General features: G+C 30.7%; 1 protein-coding gene across 1 annotated transcript in view; it reads right to left on the reverse strand.

Annotated features, from left to right (window-relative positions):
- Nucleotides 1-14,698, reverse strand: part of LOC134692493 (uncharacterized) — a 23,732-nt gene extending 9,034 nt beyond the window's left edge. Inside the window, exons 1-7 of the mRNA XM_063552948.1 lie at nucleotides 14,499-14,698; nucleotides 12,318-12,372; nucleotides 8,896-8,992; nucleotides 8,084-8,230; nucleotides 5,795-5,923; nucleotides 3,378-3,453; nucleotides 1,996-2,132 (exon numbers count right to left, since the gene is read on the reverse strand). Of these exons, the coding sequence (XP_063409018.1) occupies nucleotides 1,996-2,132; nucleotides 3,378-3,453; nucleotides 5,795-5,923; nucleotides 8,084-8,230; nucleotides 8,896-8,992; nucleotides 12,318-12,362 (631 nt within the window). The 5' untranslated portion in view covers nucleotides 12,363-12,372; nucleotides 14,499-14,698. The remainder of the gene's footprint in view (nucleotides 1-1,995; nucleotides 2,133-3,377; nucleotides 3,454-5,794; nucleotides 5,924-8,083; nucleotides 8,231-8,895; nucleotides 8,993-12,317; nucleotides 12,373-14,498) is intronic.
- Between the last annotated feature and the right edge of the window lie 6,287 nt (nucleotides 14,699-20,985).

Genomic DNA, 20,985 nt, shown 5'->3' on the forward strand with positions numbered 1-20,985 from the left:
AAACCTGAACGCATTAGAAAGGAATATCCCACTTCAGTGTTGCTGGTAAAAAAGGATACTAAATTTTACAAATCTTTATAAAATTAATATTTTTTGACGGTATATAAGTCAGATAATGCATATTTTAAGGTTTTTCTAGTCGTAGAACACACCTGGGGGTGTATGGATTGTTCAAAGAAAGACCTTCCTCCGGTCGGTCTTTCATTTGATCAATCTTGACACCCCTCGGTGTGTTCTACGACAAGAAAAACCTTAAAATATGCATTATCTATAACATAATCACGTGCATAGTCAATGCGAGGAAATTTCAATAATTCTATCGTGAATTGAGATATATGTAAAAGCTTAAGTCTTCTCTAATATTTATTAGTTGCTGTCGAAACGGGAATTCCCCAGATCTTCGTGAATGCTTTTTTGTATTTAAAGAAGTATTGTTAGTACTTTTTTTTCAAGAATTGTAAAGGTGAAAGCTATCATAAAAACATTATGACATATAGCTTTGCAATTATAAATAATTAACCATATTACATTTTTTATAACAAAGCATAGTCCAATTCAGTTGAAATTTAAATGGTTGATGTGACTTGATGGAACAACGTCAATCTACATGAAATGTGTGAAGAGCATGATTATGAGAAAAATGATTACAATTTGTTAACAACATCAAATCCTAACTGTTAATTTACAAATCAAATAGAACTTTTCAAGAAATTAGAAAGATTGAAAGCTATCACAAAAGCATTATGACGAATGGCCATGCAATAATGAATAATTTGACATTATTTTTATAACAAAGATAGTCCAATTCAGTTGAACTTTAAATGGTTGATGTGGCTTGATGGAACGACGTCAACCTACATGAAATTTGTGAAGAGCATGATTATGAAAAAACTAAATAATACATGATTATGACATGATTACAACATAAAATCCTACCTGCTATTTTCAAATTAAAAAAAAAAGATGTTATAATATAATGTTATTTGTTAAACAAACTTGAGACTATCACCGATTTGCCATAACCACCAAATTCTCACGATGACAAAAACATTAACATTCGATTAAAATATAAGACAACCACTGACGTATTTCATAACTTAAATCAGACACATACAAATATGGTATGGAGAAAATTGTTATGTGTCATCTTAACCCCCTTACTTTCTTATTTCGATTTGTGGCATAACAAAGGGTACAGTACCGTACATAAAACAAACACTAGGACACAAATCATTTGTGAATTGGATTTGGCATTAAATATTTGACTCACATATATTTCAGAACTTTGTTTAGATTTGATCATTAAGACCTCAATAATAAAAAAAAATTAAAAAAACAAATGATTTATTTTTCGTTAAATTATCAAAATGAGTTTAATTCTCGACACTTTTGATCCTAATGAGAACCATATTGAAACCGGTCCCAAAATAAACAATCTAAATACCCGGTTGGAGTCAGTATATTATAAAACTCCAATAATTCAGTTTTTGTTTAAATCAAATAAACTTTGATTGTGGATTGCATTTACCAATTTTAAAATGGTTAGATTCTGCATATCATAAAACCCCAATAAAACTATGAAATGAAACGATGGGATTAGTGGGCAAATTGTTAAATGGTTGTCCATTGATAAAACAAGAGGATATGGAATATTGAGCAAAACCTTCTAAAACAAGAGGAGTGCACATGCTTAATAATGATGAAAAAATACACTTACAGAAGAATGTCACGTTAACTATTACAACTCTTCCAAACTCGTCCATTTCACATGGTTCTGGAACAATCCCTTGTAAAATCAGCCTTTCTAGCGCAATAGACGCGTAAAAAAATCTGGTAAACACGGTTAAATAAACGTCTTGCAATATTGCAAAATGTTGTTTTCTTTTTTTAATCTCTTAACCTTTGTGAGCCATGTTTTAACGTATATATCTCTCTGATGCAACACTCCATATTAATGAGCCAATCATTTTGTAAGACATTATTTGTAATACTCACTATTATTTTTATCATTATTATCAATATTATTTTCTGTAGTTAGTTTGATTGCTGGAAGATTTATCTTTATTTTAGCTTTACAAGATCTGTCAATTGTAGTAGAACCATTGCTAGCAATATCTTGAGATACGTGGCAACTGTAAAAAAAATAATGATATCAACATTGTCAAATACGTGTATATAAACTCATCATAGTTACAAGGATTGAAGTTTTATTTTTACGCCAGACGCGTGTTTTGTCTACAAAAGACTCATCAGTGGCGCTCGAATCAACAAATGTTAAAGTACGAAATTGAGGAGCATTGAGGACCAAATATTCCTAAACGTTTTGTCAAAAACAGCTGAGATAATCTATTCCTGAGGTAGAAAGGCCTTAGAATTTCAAAAATTCAAAATTTTCTATATGGTATTTCTATATATATATATTGCATTTTCCATACACATAAGCTAGGAACAATTTACATGTATTATCATTCTAAATACGCAATAGTTAACAATATTAAATGGACTCTACGCAAAATAAGAACCATGCCCTGTAAAGTTTGATTTTTCCTTATTTTTGTAAATTGTTCCGTTCGTTATTTAAAAAGTTATCTAAGGTACCAGGATTATAATCTTATACGCCATACGCGCGTTCCGTCTAAATAAGACGCCTCAGTGACGCTCAGATCAAAGTAGTTATAAAGCCAAACAAATACAAAGTTGCAGAGCATTTAAGTCTTTAGTTTTATGTAACGTTAATTGTTATGTTTATTTGTTTATCGATAAAATTATAGTAAAACTTAAACACATATGAACAATCAGAACTTCATGTGTTAAGTAAGATTGAAATATATGGTCATCCTTGACTATCCCCTCATCCGGCGGTTTGCAACTCTTGGTACCATAATGTGCATATTTTGCAGCGGGAAGGTTTTATAAATTTGCAGTCACATCCTGTCGGAAACATAACGTTAAATCATTAGCCTCGTGTATGTTGAGAACCACGCAAAACGTATACCCGGATCGATTTTACAACTTTTTACTGGTGGCATTCCATTTTCTTACCTACCTATTTTATCAATTGTGTGTTCAATTATGGAAAGAGTAGTACGGTAGCATTTCCTGTTGAAACTGATTCCAATGAAATCACGGCAGCATACTCACACTCGAAATCATAATAGTTATTTTTGTATAATGTAAGTAGATCAGCAGCTATCATACTTAGAATACAGAGCTTATTTTGAACAATCAATTGCAATAACTGTTAGTCCGTCATTTACTTGATTGCATGCAACTGAGATTAACAAGGGTGACACTTTCTCGACGAGGCGTATAATATATACAGAAAAGGATTAAAATTGTACACAAAATACAGGAACATTATGACTTTAATTATTAACCTAGATTTGCGTTTACAGTTGTATTCAGCACTAGCTTCTGGTTTGAAGAAATCTTCAGCACAGGGCTCACATTTGCCTGAAAATATAAAGTGTTTGTATATAATTTGTTAAAATGTGTATTACCTTATACCATTATTATACACAGTTTGAAATTTCAACTATTACCAAATTTACACTGCCTTCAGTTTTTTTGCTTTTCTAAGAGGTATGTTTCTGCAAATCATAATATCCAATTGAGAAACTATTTGATATGGCTTTCAGATTAAGTCATCTCAATTCTCAATTATTTGTTTAGCTTTAAGTTTTTTTTTTACTGTTTGTTATTCTTCTTACATTTGATATTTGGATCAATTTACGCGATAAGATTATATAATTATTTTGTGTCCATTCAAATTGAAAAGAAAATACCAAAGTAAGAAACTTTAACGTTGAATGTTTTTTAAACCGTACTATAGATTTGACCTTTTTATAGTTTTGTTTCAAGCGACACTGATGTAGAGAAAATTACATCTGGCGTGTTGCATTTAGAAGAAAGCTTCAGACCACTACGCTTCAATATACAAAAACAGCTCGACCGATTCGTCTGCAGGCGTTTAATAAAAAAAAATCCTAATATTCTGGCTATAGTCGAAAAAATTAGAGAAAAAAACAGAGCAACATGGAGATTAATACGAAACATATTTTTAAAAATCTTTAAACTTCAAACGACACATAACGGTTTGAATATGCTAATATACATAAAGACTGGATAGGGAGACGTTCATGGAGCAAATCTTATTTAAGTAAACGAAGTTATAGAAATCAACTTTTTCTATAATTTTTTGGTCACATTATTAGTTTCTGACATAGGTAAATGAATTCAAAGAAGTTGAAATAGGTAATATAATTTTAATTTATTTCCAAACGAATATTTCTTACTTTTATGCAATACACTGTGACACTGTGATATTGCGAAATACTTAATTAATCTGTTTTTCAGACCATATACAAAGAATTAGCAAACTAAATTGGGGGTAACTAAATTGTGACTCCCAATTTTTCTTTGGAAAACTTATGATTTCTTAATTATTGAGATATAAAAACTTGATTAACACCTCAATTTTAGAGTAAAATTGAGATAGAAAATTGGGAATGTGTCAAAGCGACAACAACCCGACCATAGAGCAGACAATAGCCGAATGCCACCACCAGGTCTTTAATGTAGCGAGAAACTCCCGCACCCGTAGACGTCATTCAGCTGGCTTCATAACAAATACATATACTAGTACAGTGATAAAGGACGTCATACTAAACTCTGAATTATACACAAGAAACTAAAATCAAAAATCATACAAGACTAACAAAAGCCAGAGGTTTCTAACTTGGGACAGGCGCAAAATTGCAGCGGTGTTAAAATTGTTTATGAGAAATCAACCCTCCTCCTATACCTCTAACCAATGTAGAAAAGTAAACGCATAACAATGCGAGCATTAAAATTCAGTTCAAGAGAAGTCCGAGTCCAATGTCAGAAGATGTAACAAAAGTAAATAAATAAAATGACAATAATACATAAAAAAAAACAGACTACTAGCAGTTAACTGACATGCCAATTCAAGACCTCAATTAAACTGATTGAAAGATTATGTCTTCATTATTTGCATATCTGACACTATCCCTCCAGTTAGTGGTTTAGTATCATACTATCATAAAATTTATGAGAAGAACATAACCCGTATCATGCCAACAACTGTTTTTTTTAATACATGTGTTTAGTTCCGATGCAAAGACCCTATAATTGAATCAATATTAAAGCCAAAATATGCAATCTTTAATGACCTGACAACAGTATCGTAACTATGGCCCTTCTAACATGTCTAAATAAGTCTGTTTAAAGGTTTTGTACGCTTTTGAGGTGAATACTGACATGTTTGTGCTTTGTATAAAATATTACCATAAATGAATGGATGTGAAATACCTGAACGTATTGGATGTCTGCATGTTGAGTTATATTTACGAATTATTTCCTTATACCGATGATAAAATTTAGTTAATGTTCTGACTAGTTTGTGATATCGAAAGTCCTGGTGTAATAATTTTTCAGTAATACATAAATTTGCCTTGCTAAAATCTTATACGTAGTTACATACACGAGCGATTGTACAAGTTTAGATATATAAACACCATAAGATGGTGACAAGAAAACGTCAACATCTTAAAATGGATAATTAACGATAAGAAATGAAAAATCATCTCTTTTATCATAATTTTTTTGTACTAAGCTTCCCGTTAATAATACAGATATCAAGATCGAGGAAAGGGCAGTGGTCTTTTTTTGTATGTTTTGCTTTTACTGCAAATGACTTAAAACTTTAAAATGAGCACAATTAACAATTCATGTTAAACAGATTTTTTTGGTCATATAGCTGTGTTTTACTTACCATTTTCTTTGAGTTCGAACCCAGGACTTGAACACATCATTTCTGCTAACATGCAGTTATAGATATCATTTCCATAATAACCACGACTTCTGTCACATATACATTTACCATTTTCTAATCTTACTTCAGCTGAAAATTTAAACAATGTCCTTACATCACTCTACTTTTGCGTAAGGGATATAAGCTGATAACAGTCCATTCTGTAAAATTTCTCATATAATTCATAGAATGGACTGTTACAGTCTTATATCTTAATTGAAACAGTGTTAAAAAACGTCGCAAAAGGTAAAACAAAAGTAAAAGCAAGCAAAGATTTATCTTTATTTGGTATGAAAGTTGTTGTTTTGATATAAGAATATATCCTACATGTTGGCCCCTTAAACCAGTAGCTGAACATAAAAATATACACAAAAAGAAAGTACAGCTAACGGACACAACATGTTTTGCTACATGAAGAATAAGACACAGGGTATGCGTATCATGAGATTTGCGTGCGCTAGGACTTCTCATATATATATAGTTTCCGCTCATAGTTTCCGTGAATACCTTTACATGCGTTTTGTGTTTCAAAATGGATAAAGTGATGAGAGTTTTGTTATGCAAAAACGAAAAAATAGATGTCGTTATTAGTGATTGTGTTGTTTCAAACTTTGGATTAAAATCAAATGTGTATTCAGCTACAATATTTCAGTGGGGATTACAAATAGGATATAGTCAAAGCAGCTCCTAATGGCAAGTTTTATATATATTATATTACAAAATGTTAACCTATGCTATTAGATTCTTGTTCCTTTTCGTGTTTTTTTGTTTACAGGGTTAATGAGAAAAAAAGAATAGCATCTGAAGATAGGAACTTGTTGAACCATATCGAGTGCACCGTAGTCGATTTTATTTCGAATAAATAATTATATGAACAAAAGAAGACATAACAACAGGCAATCATTTATATTCTATTGTTGGAATTTTCAAGAAAATGTTAGTGGTTACCCAAATGGTACCACCTGAATACCCTCTCTCCCCTCGCCCTCTTTTCTGTTTTTTGTCCTTTCTGCAAGGTCGTATCGCTCTTGTTTTGGTTTATTTGTTTATTGAGTTCCTTGGTTTGTTTTTTTAAATATTACCGAAACGTAATTTTGTCTCGATTTTCTTTTAAATTGTTTTTTTTTATAAAACGATCGCTGCGAACAAAGTGCGAATCGGACATACTATTGGGTTTTTTGACAGATAAAATGCTGTTATGTCTTTCCTGATTCTGCTTCCCATATTCATAGTCGTCATAGATTTATCAAATTTAAGAAGCATTACTTTATTGCTTTTTTCATTTTAATTGTAGGTGAAAATGATGTTAGGAAGAATAAGAGCAATACCAGATGTCCATTTTGATTACCTAAGACGGACGAGGATAAATCTTTTGAAAAAAGACAATCAAAACGGCAACAAAAACAAAACTGGAAACAAAAACAAGACTTACATAATCAACTTATTGAATTATTACGAAAAGAGAAAACCCAACAACATGAGAAAAATGGCTGTGATATAAGTATTGGTGGTGGGTTTTGTTAATTTTCATTTGTTCTTTGTTTGTATTTTTCTTTACATGATAGAACAATTATGATAATTAATAGGTTTTTTTTCAGTGATTGAATTATCATCTATCTGTAAGAATCAGTTATGATAACTTTAACTGTCAAATATTTTTTAAGAAAGAACACGGTTATTCTTAAAATTATTGGACAGCTAAAAGTAACATAATGGATTCTTACAGGTAAAAGGATAGAATGACGTCACAACAATGTTTTAATTATAATTATATTTAACAAGGAAAAAAATGTTATGAGGCGTAAAAACTGCGAAAGTCAATTAGTTTTCAAATTATCTCAAAGTAAAGTGGTTTTCAGAACTTGTTGTCAAAACCTGTATGTTAATTCGTGTGATGTTATTTCATTGAAATATATAATGTTAAAAAAATCCTTTCATATTGTTAAGAGGTTTTTATATAAATGAACACGCATGCATAAAGTCATGCACTTGTTACATCTTATAAGTGTTATTCACGTTATCTTGTTCTTCTACTTTTGATATGTATCTAATTTTTTGTACCATTAACGAGAGATGGACTCGTGCTGTGTCAAACTAGGTCTTGTATGTATCCTTCATATAAATTCTCACTGATTGTAAAGAAAATATAAAACCTTCATGAAGATTGTGTTAACTTCTTGCGAAGGTATTTTTGGTGCGTTAGTAAGAATTCATTTCTATCAATATATTCTGAATTTTTACAAAACTTACGTTGCTCACAAGTTGGTTTAGATATACATGGATCTAATTCTGTATTCATTTTTGAAGTGTCGATGGTGTCGAGATGATAAGTGCCTTCGGGACAGTCTGAACACGTATCAAAACTCTGGTCGTGCTCACAAAACCCAAATGTTTGTCCTTAAAAACAATTCTATGATTATTTTGACAATTAATGGCCTGTGTGTGCCTTAATTGTATTTACATAGCATGTTTTTTTGTATTAAAAAAAAATGAAAATAGCCAAATCAACTTTAGAAATAAAGTTCATGACGAACTAATGAGTCAAATCATTTTCACATGATTGTTTCAGTGTGTGTGTGTTTGTGTTTTCTGTTACTCCACTGTCTCACTTATTGGGAGAGTTGGAAGCTAGCAAACATGAGTAACCATCTTGACTTTCCAAAGTTATAACCCAGTTTTTCAATGGTTGTCGAAGGTTGCTGCCTGTCATTTTGTCATTTCATTTACTGTTTGGTTTACACCAGGTCGTTGGTTTTTCTTGTTTGCAGTGTTTCACATTTTGTCATGTCAGGGCCTTTAATATTTATACGGGTTGAGATTTGCACATAGGTTAACGCTGTACGATGAGCTATAGATATAACATCAGTATACGTTTGTCGCTGGTGCTAGTTATCTTGTTCACAGTATTACCAAATCAAATTAAAGATGGCTATAATTCCACTGGTTTTTTTTTAAATATGAGGATGTGATGTGATTGTCAATGAGAGAACTAACTTTCTGACAATGTACTAAGATAATGGGAACCTCTGAGTGCGTGTGTGTGTTTCTAAAATCATATTAACCTTGTCGACAAAGTAGGGTGTAACAACATATATTGTTTCCCGATATGTCTTTTCGCATCATTTGATTTGGTTTACATGAAGGTATGCTTTTAATCATCTGAAAATAGATATATCATTTATATTAGATTAAACAATTCTCAAAAACGAAAAATTATATTTCTATTTTCATAACAGCCTGACGTAATATAAGTAAACACTTATTCAGACGCGATAAATGATATGAAAAAGGATTGGTTAATGAACTATGTACCATCCTGTAAATTCTGAGGTCATCTCGCGTTATTGATGAAGATGGTGTTGCTTAATGTGTACTTTCCTTTGTTGTTACTGTAGTTTTTCTTTCCGTCGTTTTTCCTTGTGGTCATGAGGTATTTTGTTTTAATTGATTTGAATTTAGTGTACAATCTCTGCTATTATGATGAAATTAGGGGCCTCGGTGGCCAAGAAGTCTACGTAGTTACTACTGTAGTTTCAATTGTAGTTACTACTGTATCCACTAGCTAGTCATCAATGAAGTAACACCTTCGAAACACGCTCGTAAGGGTGCTCTTGACTTCAATCTCAATTTATAAGTTGGTTTTCTCCTGGCATTCCGGCTTCTTCCACCAACAAAACTTCGAAATAGCCAAAAAGTGGCATAAAACACTTATCAACTTCACCTACCTGTAAAGTGATAGTCACAATTTCGAATTCTTAATACAATTTCATTCCTATTTTTTTTATCATTGGTAAAATTGAGGCTGTATCGACTATAAATGCCTGCCCCCTAGAAGTCAAGCAAACATCCCCTAATTCAATCATTTTGTATATATAATCAAAATAAGTTTATACAATGATCTGATTTAAATAGATCTAAAGGAAAATGTTTTATTTTACCAAAATGTATTTACAGTGTACGTCGAAAATTTGTCTTTATTTTATATATCAGAATAGAAAAGTAGGATCTGTTTGTATACTGGACAACTAGAGATATCAACGCATGTTACTAGATCAATATCAGTCAAGGTGAAAGGTAAGTATAACACTTTTATGATATTCTATATTTAGAATGCTTATTTTTTAAAGAATCTTATGAAATTTCATATTTAAATTGGTAATTTTGTAAAAACCGAATGATATTCTATATTAAAATAAAGTATTTAAGAAAATCACCTGTTCTTTTCTCGTGCGTATATGTATATATAGAAAGAACGGATCTTAAATGCGAATGTATATAAATTGAAAGTAAAATACCAGATCAATATCACAAAAAAAACGAATTCCGAGGGAAGTCCCTCAGCAAATGGCATAATCAAATGAATGGATAACAACTGTCATATTCCTGACTTATTACAGGCATTTTCTTATGTACACAATTGTGTAAAAAAATAGTTTTCTAGCTTAACCTCGCAATTGTATGACAATCGCACAAAATTCCATTTCATTGTACCCTTTTTTTTTAATTGAACTGATAACAGTTCACTGTTATATATTCTTATGATATCATTTCACTGGATGACCCCTGTTTTGAGTAAGTGTTTGTATTCTATATATCAAACTGAACCAAGATCGCAAGATCTTGTACTTACCAAATCTTAAATATTCATTCTACAAATCATTTTTTTTTTACTTTGCTATATGCAACTTCAAGATTTTGATTACAGTTATAATATACCATCAAACCTACCTGTTTGTGTTTATGTGTCTCAGTTGTTACCCAGAACAGGTTATCATTAAATGCATTTTCAATAACACTTATCTTCACATAAAACAGCTTCTCAATAAATGTATTTTCATTAACACTTAATTTAACGCTAAGTAGATTCTCAATAAAAGCATTTTCATTAACACTTATTTTCACACAAAGTAGGTTTTCATTAAGTGCATTTTCATTAGCACTTATTTTCACATAAAGCAGCTTCTCTAGAATGCATTTTCATTAAAACTCATTTTCACAAAGCAGATTTATGAGTTTGACTGTCCCTTTGGTATCTTTCGTCCCTCTTTTCTCATTAAATGCATTTTCATTAACACTTTTTTTCACACTTAGCATGTTCTCCTTAAATGCATTTTCTTTAACACTTATTTTCACACAAAGTAGCTTCTCATTAAATACATTTTCATTAACAATTATTTTCACATAAAGCAGGTTCTCATTAAATGCTTTTTCATTCACACGTATTTTTAACACAAAGCATGTTCTCATTGAATGCATTTTCAATAACACTTATATCCACATAAAGTGGCTTCTTATTAAATTCATTTGCATTAACACTTATTTTTACACAAAGCAGCTTCTCATTAAATGCATTTTCATTAACACTTATCTTCACACAAAATAGCTTCTCATCAAATGCATTTTACTTAACACTTATCTTCACAAGCTTACAGTAAATATCATGAAACGGTTGATAATTAGAGTGAATGAATTAAATGAGTAATAAGTTAATGATCAGGCAGCCCAAAAGACAAAAAACAACAAAACTCACTTTAGACTCTTCAAAGCATGAAGAGTAAATGTGCTATCCTTGTGACCAGTTTAATTTGGATATTTATAAATGCCCTTTAACATGAACAATGACCTCATTTTTTATTTTCCTGATTATCGTACTCATCTATCATGTTTTTATTGAATTATTAAACACCTATCGGAAAACCAACATTCTATTAATCCACTTTTTTCTTCAGAAGACAATGCCTGTACCAAGTATGACAGTTGTTATCAATTCGTTTAATGTGTTTGAGCTTTCGATGTTGCCATTTGATTGAGGACTTTCCATTTTGACTTTATCTCGGAGTTTTTTACTTTTGTTATTTTACTTTTTTTTCTCAGCAGGAAACACATTTTTGAATGATACTCTCTCGTGCAGAAATCTCAAAAACAATTATTTATTGGCAAGCGAATTGAATTTGTATCAATTATGGTCGGACAACGCTCGAATACAAAGTTTTGCCGTCAGACCTTTTCGAAGACTGTAAACATAAAAACAAATACATTTACATATTGCTTCACTTTTATTGTTTTTTCTAATGACTTTTTGTCGTTATGTACATATACATGTACTATAGTCATAGTTAATTATTTTCAATCTAATCTACTCTGATTACTCTGTTTTATCCCCCTCTCTGCAGCTATAAAGTATTCATATAATGTCGACAAAGCAACATGACGTACATGTAACATTGATACATTCAGGTATTTCTTAACAAGTAAAGGCTACTGTAACGTTTAAAAGCAAACAAGGAAAAGATGAAATCTAATGAAATGAATTAAAGTTTTAAATATATGATAGAGACATAGGTGTAACAAGTTAATAACTTTATTTATTTCTTAACAAAAAGTTAAAGGCTATTGTCACGTTAGAAAGGAAATAAGAAAAAGAGAGAAATCGTATGAATAGAAAATTTAAAGGTATGTGAGAAATATATGTGTAACAACTTACCTCACACATGCATGCCATCAGCAGTACTCCAAGCATATGACGCATTTCTCTGTATCTAAATAACAAATTAAATAACATTTTCCGGGTATATTTCATATTGGAATTGGCTTTAGTGGGATTTTCTACTTGAATTGAATTTTGAATAAAATATCAGTATGTTTTTCTATATAAAAAATAATGAAATAGTTATGCTATTTCACAGACTATTTGCCAGTCAATAGTTTTAAAGACTATTACCCCGGTTAATAGTTTCATAATCATCTTTCCCGTACCTTTTCATGCTTATTTTTCATTTGACAAAAATGATGCCATTAACTACTCTGCTTGGATTTGTGTGCTTGCAACGTCAAACTCTAATACCGTAAACGGTGTAATCTGTTTGTGTCGATTGTAATTTCACATAAAAGAAACAATTATAAAAGAGAAAGAAAACCTTCTCGCACAGTATTTATTAAGATCTGCAATTTGCTGCCCTATTTATAATATGGGTTATTATAAAACTGTATTTACGTTTGGTGTACTTGAATTTTATCTTATGCACAGAAAGTTTAAGACAAGTATTTCTAATCATGATTGCAATGAAATATTTACAAATACAACGCGCACTATTAAAAAAACGAATAGTTCATCTTGTTCATGTTAAGTTATGTGACAACTTTTCTTTCAGATGATATATGTACACTTTTAAACAATTAGTAAATTTGTTATATGAAAACACTTAATGACTGTGTTGTTCATTCTGATTCAAGTCATGTGTTTTGACGTGCATTATTTTGCTTGGTCTTTTCTTGTACAATAAGATAAAGAAGAATTTCCTTAAAATACATTTTTATTTCTCTCGAAAAAAAACAGTTACTGTTTTGTTTAAGTCAAAATGTGGTTCAAATGACTTTAAACAAGTGTTTGTTTCGTTCGTCGGACTCATTGAATATCATTTTTTTTTTAAAGTCATGAATATGAATTGACTTCATGCTTTATTCTAGGGAGAATATTGTCGTTGTTTTTTAATCTACAGCATATCCTTACGTAGTTTATGAACTTGACTTAAATATTTGCCAAGATATTTTTAAATTTTTACTTTTTCGCTTGTCAACACTTTTTAGGTACTTTTTGTTTCAGTTATACATATCTTAAAACATAAATGACGAAAAAATAACCTACATCACATGTAGTGCTTTTCCTTATTGTTACGAGATCTTGCACTTTTGTTACTTTATAGTATATCATTTCTGAATAACCTAAATCCTGTTTTTATAACGGATTTATAGGGATTTTTTCCAATGAGAGGTGTAAACCGGACTCTTGAATCACGATTGATAGCCATTTCCAGAAACTCTTTTCCGGAAAGACAAAATTAACTTTTTAATAATAAATCGTTTCCAAATGGTATAAAAAATCAGACTCGGACTTTCGGAAGTGTTTTTATTGATTTTTATTGATAAAACTGAGGTACAGTACTCAAAGGAGATGAAAGTACATTCAAGCATAATTTGGTCTAAATGACATGCATTTGTATTTCACAATCCACCAATTAACAGTTGGATGTACATTTTATAGTATCTTTCATTGATATACAAGTGTTTGAACCTTTACAAAATGAACTACTTTGAAATTGAATTGTTCAACAAACGCTTTAGACATACATTCACCCGAAATATTTTTCTAGATTTCCTCCATCCGGGAGGCTCATAGCTGAATATTTGAAAGCCAGGAACGTATGAAAAATCATAAGAGCGAAAGGCTATATGACAAATAGGACTTACCAATAATAGCATAATCCATATATATACAAATTTGCTGGAGAAAGTTGAACCATTAATTTCATATTTAAGTCAATTGAAGATTGGTATGTAACATATCAAGTCAGTACCAAAGTATTAAGTAATGACTGAATAAGCCCCTCTTAGATTGTTAATCCACAAACAGCAGTTCAGAACCATTTCTCTAAAGATACAAAAGAAAATCTGTCCAATGTCGTGAAAAATTTCATCATCAATGCAAATTCTGTTTCCATTTTTCTCATTGAAGTTGTCAGTTATCATGTTAATGACAATGTTTTGTTTATATGCAGGTATGTTCTTAAAACTTGTGTTGAGTTCCTTCCTGGAACATTAAAAGGGGAAAGAAAGATCAATAATTTAGTAAAAAGGTTTTACTAAGAAATGATTTAATCTTTCTTACCGTGTATTCCATTTGTATATTCATCCCTCAGAGTTTCATCCGAATTATTTAGAATAATAACCATTGCCGTGTATCTATTTTTAGAAAAAGAAAGAAAAAGAAAGTAGGTTTCTCCGTTTTGTATAGACATAGAACAATCCAGTTGACATGGTTGATACGTTATTCTGATTTATGTGAAAAACATTGCAGACGGAAATAACCTTTTGTTCGATATTGCATTGTTTCTAATTAATCACGATTTAAATTACTTATATAAGGATGGAATTCCAATATCTAAAAATAAACAATGACTATCTTTTCTTTAAAAAAATACATCGAATGTTATGAAGGGAATATCCGCCTCAATTATACATTTCTTAATTTATAAAATGCAATTTCCTAATTTGTAAAATGTTTTGTCTTTATTTTTAAAATGCATCAGTTTTTTTTAATCCGTTACATGAATTTCTACATTTGATTTCCTGATATATATGTATATGTGATTCCTAAAGTGTAAATGCAATTTCTTAATATGTTAACGTTTTTTTAGCTCTTTACATAAAATTCTATATTTCTTAATATTTAAAATGTAATCTATTTAATTGAGTCATGGTTTGTAGACACTGTGTCAGTGTAATTAATATATATCACTACCAGCCTATGACAATTTCCGTTCCTCAAGAAACAACAAATTACAAGTCAAGATGTTTTATAAGTCCAGAGTGAAATAGTTCCACAATAATACTTCATGCGAGATATCGTACCTTAGATAACTCATACTCAACTAACTCGTATTTCTACTAATTCGCACATATAATGCATACTAATTAAGTTAATATATTCTCAATTATAGAAAAATACAATACAATTGGTGATCCAATGCAATTTGCTTAACCATTCTTCTTAGACAATCAATTATATCTTTCGGGCATTGTATCTATAAAAAAAATGAGTGCCACCTCTTAGTAAACAAATCATAACACACCGTCCCCACAAATTAAGTTGTGTTTGACCCTAAATATTGACAACACCGACGCAGAAAGCAGAATGTAGGATCCTGTCGCACCCTTTAAAACAAAATATAACAACTGTTTTCATTTTACTTGTTTACATGTAAATGTATGTTTGAAGTGCTAACTAGCTCGTAATATCTATTGAAAAGTCTTAATTTTTTGCATAAAAATATGATACGTCTTATATCATTGATTTTTAGTTCATAGTGTCATCAGTCGTCAAGATTTTTTTAATCTCTATGTTATAGCTATCATTCTAGTATTGATCATTTAGTTACAATGCATTTCTAAAATGTTATTGTCAGAACCTCTAGATACGTAGACTTGAACCTTGAACAGCATTGGATTGAGGGTATATGAATAGACTGTTTGAAGAAAAAAAGTAAAACATTTGATGTCTTAGAATTATGAATTCACTTACTATAAAGAACGTTTACCAAAGTGAAAGATGATTACCATTACAAATTTACGTCTTTTTAATAACTGTAACATCACATGAATAACAATTACCACTGTTATGGCACTGTGTCAGAAAAAATACACGATTCTCACACATTTCAATAAGTATTCGCTTTTTTTCCCCCTAAAACCTCCCCTAATTTTGCTTAATAAAAAGTCAATTTGAAATTAATTGCACAAAACGAAATTTAGCAAAAACGGCGCATAGAATTTCTGTAAAAATAGACAGCTTTAGGTGTATAAACGCTTCATAGATAGCAGGCTTGAAATTTGTAAGTCTGAAGAGCGTTTAGTCTATAAAAGACAAATGGCGCTGGAATAAAAAAAAAAAAAGACGAATTAAAGTACACTGCTTTCGTCATTTTATCAATGATGTCATTCACCGATTCCTCTTCAGTTTCAAATTCTTATAGAACATCATTCATGTATATTTTTTTCTTTCATCACTTTAAAATGTCCAATTTAAAATATATTTAATAAATTTATGTACACCTCAATCGTTTGTGTTTTTTCATATAAACAGAACATATATAGAAAAACAAAATATAGTAGAGACTGGTGAAGTTGCAACGAACATGTTAAGATAGTCTGTAAGATAAATTCGTTACATAGTGTGCTAGTGACCAAATACGATATATATGGGTTCAGAAAATTCCATATTGGGATTCAACACCATATATACACATGAAAAAAGGTATTGCAACACCTTGATTTTTTAAAACTTGAAAAATCAGCCTTTTATTTTGGATTGAATATGATAAAATATTTGAAAAATAATATTGAAACATAGTTAATGATTACATTGGAATTTGAACGAACAAAAATGTTTGAAGAAGAATGATTTATCTACATCATGGTTGATCGTTATACGCCAAAGAATTAGTACTTTCTGCGCAGCCTCCACTCAAACGGCTAACCGCCACTTAACGTCTTCTGATTCCTGTCATAAATCGACTAATTTGTTGCTAAGGAAGCAGCAACCATTTCTGATGAAGGACATTGTTTATTTCATCGTGTGTTTGGACTGGTATGTCCTTTCGCGCACATTACGCCCAATAGAGTCCCATATATGCTCGATATAAATACGGGCTACGATCGTGCCAAGGAAGATACATCGAATTCATTGGAACAATGGATCTTCCTCCACAATGATAATTTCCATCTTTGGCGAGCTCTGCACTGCATTGGATACGAACAACTGTGTGTCTGTTCGTAAGCAAAGGTCCCCGAAATGGTCTTATCCCCCTGAGTAGCGATGATTCGATTTCGATTCGAACAATTTTTGTTTAAAGGCACCTTTATGCCCACCACTCTCTTTTTAGTAATGTATTGTATGCAATGGGTTCCTTTCTGACCAAGCTTCATTATGCTTGATCTTCCCTAGCAGATGGCATAGGGGTCTTTTTGATCTCGGATAATCTTTAACATCGTTTATTGCCTGATTTTTATTCTCAAAACGACTTATAGTGGAATGGTGATGACCAACAATACGTGCGGTTGTCACAGCGACATTCCTGCTTCTCGCGTGCTGATAATCTGCCATCTTGCTTAGGTTAAGAGTTGTGGAGTATCCATTACAAGGTGTCAATCACATAACTTAATAAACTTGGTTATTTAAAGTGTTGAAAACAATGAGGATAAAAACACCTGTTTTGCTGTTTACGGGTACAGTAGCTGCATGTGCAGATAAGAACTTATCGAGTCGATAATTATTGGTCAAACTCAGGTGATATTTAAGGAGATAGAAGTAGGTTAAGGGAAATAACTCTTAAAATCATCAGTATGTTTGTGTCAACCATTTTCATAAGTGTATTTTAACCTTCTAGGTTACATTGATTACTTCCAATATGTTTCAGGTAAATGCTTAAAAACATTGATTATACTTGACTTTGACACCGGCATAACTGATTTAAAAAGGTGTCTCCCTGAACCAAGGTCTACTCCTTTAAATAATGTTTAACTAGTTCTATTTTAACAAATTATATCACAAAAAAATAAAGAATGTTTTTTTTATTTATTTTTAAATTTCAATTTAGTGTTGCATACTTTTTTCCATGTGTATATATCGTACTAGGTCACTAGGACACATTGCAACATTGTAACTAATATAACTCTAAGTTTAAATGGAATTTGTTTTTTTTGTAAATTCACTTACCTTGATAACAAGAATATATTTTGTGTTTACTCAATGTCATCCGCGTCTATAAAAGGAACCGATGAAATCTCCTTCAATATAACCATTATTAACAAATTAAGGCAACCGTAGTATACAAATGTTAAAAAGTCAAATCTCATTTAAAGAGGGACGAAAGATACCAAAGGGACAGTCAAACTTATAAATCAAAAATAAACTGACAACGCCATGGCTAAAAATGAAAAAGACAAACAGACAAACAAAAGTACACATGACACAACATAGAAAACTAAAGAATAAACAACACGAACCCCACAAAAACTTGGGGTGTTCTCATTTACTATCAGTAAATGCAAATGCTCTTTAAAAAAAATAAGTACTATTTGTTCATTGTTTTTTGTGCTCATCTTCTAAGTTAAAACATTTCCAGTAAACTTTCGTTCTGTAATTGCAAAACTATATACCTGTCAAAAGCTTAAGGGTAAGGATTGCGCGCATGCAAACATTTTAACACCGCAAAATTATTTTTAGTATGTAATTTTGAAGCTGTCGTTGGTTTTACTCGTTGTTTTTTGTTCAATCTTTGTTTTCTAATTGTTCATGTTGTTATATCCAAGCATAGATCAAATCGTTGTTTTTTCTCTATGAGTTTGTTTCCTGTTTTGCCAGGCTGAGTGTTTTTTTATGTGTTATTGAACGGGATTTTTTTTCATTGTCGAGAGCCTTTAGACAATCATCGCAATAAAAACATGTCACTTCGTGGTTTTATGCGTGTTTCTTGTTTCATCAGCAAACAAGGTTAAGTATTTAAAAGGAGATTTCGACAACACTTCTTTTTATCATAAACTTATATTCCATGATATATGTGTAGTACACTTTGGCAGCATTTTGAGCATTGGGAGTGATTCTTGATGATAATATTCCGAATGTGGAGCAGAATCTGCTTACCCTTCTGGAGCACCTGAGATCATCCCATAGCGTTGTCAGTTTATTTTCGATTTATGAGTTTGATTGTCTCTCTGGTATCCTTTGCGTCTCAAGTTCAGTTACTTTAAGAAAATCAATCAATGGTTAAACTCTATATATTTAAACACAAATATTTTACAACCAAAATAAAACTATGTAGCAGAATTATTCCCCGTAAATCAATGTAACCTTGCATTAAATATATGTATGTTTCCCTGGAAGCACAAAATAAGTTGTATGTAAACATATATCTTAGAAAAATTATTTAAAGCACCAAATTCAAACATGTTTAATAACAACAAATATAACGATGCAATGTTACAATAATAAATAAATGTAAACATTATATTGAAATATATATACTTCATTTATTCTAATATCACTTTTTAAAATCTATTTATACCGTCTATGAAAATAAATTACCTTACAACATTCAACGTTAACGATTATTCATGCACAAAAATTAACACACATACAAGTTTCAACTAAAGGACAATAAATAAATAACTTGTTTCCTAGAAGCCTCAAAAGATAATGATATTTATTTCATCAGTTTATTTGATTGACCCTGGCAAGCAAATTAAAATTTATTTTAGCTTAAATCTTCTTTAGCAGAAATCATTGATGCAGGTCAGTCATTTGTTCAAATCTTTAAATTTTAAAAGTATACCATATAGATATTTGACATTAAGTTAACTAAAAGAGCTTATGTTTAATAATACAAATATGTTGCTTTGCTTTGTGAAGTGTAAACATTTTTGTCAAATCAAGTTTGAATATTTCTGGACAACAGGAAAACATCAATGGGACACACTTACCCCCATATAAAATTGATATGAAAGTAACCAATCCTTAAACATTTCATAAATAGTTTCGAAAACAAAATACCCTGACTCACAACTAACAGCAACGCACCACAATACGTCTAAGTAAACCTAGTTTGGCACATAAAACAAAACACCTTCTAAACAACAACTCACTACAACCTTTAACAATGAAAATAAATAAAATGGTCGACACTAATGCAATAAAACTAATACAATACAATGTATAAAAATGAACTATGTACATTGTGTGTAACTTCTACAAATAGTTCTTTTTAACATTAAAAAAAGGAAACTATTAAGCTATTTAAAAGGCCACTAGCTGTCAAATTCATGGTCACCGTTTTGACTCAAATTCTCATATTTTATTTATAACAATGTAAAACTTTTATCCAAACTATCAAAAGTCTAAAATAAACAGTTTACAGAGCATGGGGTAGATATTATATAGGTTCGTTTCGTGTGTATTTTAGTCCAGACGCCATCTAATTAACTATCGATTTGACCTCAAATGACCATATAAGCGATGTAAACATAAACAAAGATATCAATAGATTAAACCAACAATTGAAATTGGATTTTTATAGGTCTGTTTGATTTTATTTTATAGATTAAAAATAGATGTTTCTCATTGTTTTTAACTGTATAAGAATGACTTTATGTGCATCGAATCTTTAATCAAATGATTTACCGTAGTTTCACTTTCATTGTTGACATTCTTTTTCTTTAAATAACCAGTACACGTACAATGCATGTGTTGTCAATTTATAGCTAGGGATTGAATTGCAGTTCACATGATTACGGATTTAAAGAGGTCGACTCATTCACTTGCAAGTGAATAACTAATTATCAATGTTTCTTAACGTAATTTGACAAAATTGAACCTTTTTGGCTACAAAAAGCGAATAGTTATTTCACTATTTCACTTTCATTATTGATTAAACAGAAAAAAACTTTAGATTTTTATATATCTCGTAGCTTGTGCCCCTTTAAAATAATTAGAACAGGCACTATACAAGGTAGCCCTATTCACACATGTGCTGCCAAACAAATGACAATAAGGTTAACAATGCCTCACACAGAAATGTGAATTGTATCTTTATTTTACGTAA

The sequence above is a fragment of the Mytilus trossulus genome, chromosome 12 (assembly GCF_036588685.1).
Source record: "Mytilus trossulus isolate FHL-02 chromosome 12, PNRI_Mtr1.1.1.hap1, whole genome shotgun sequence".
NCBI lineage: Eukaryota > Metazoa > Mollusca > Bivalvia > Mytilida > Mytilidae > Mytilus > Mytilus trossulus.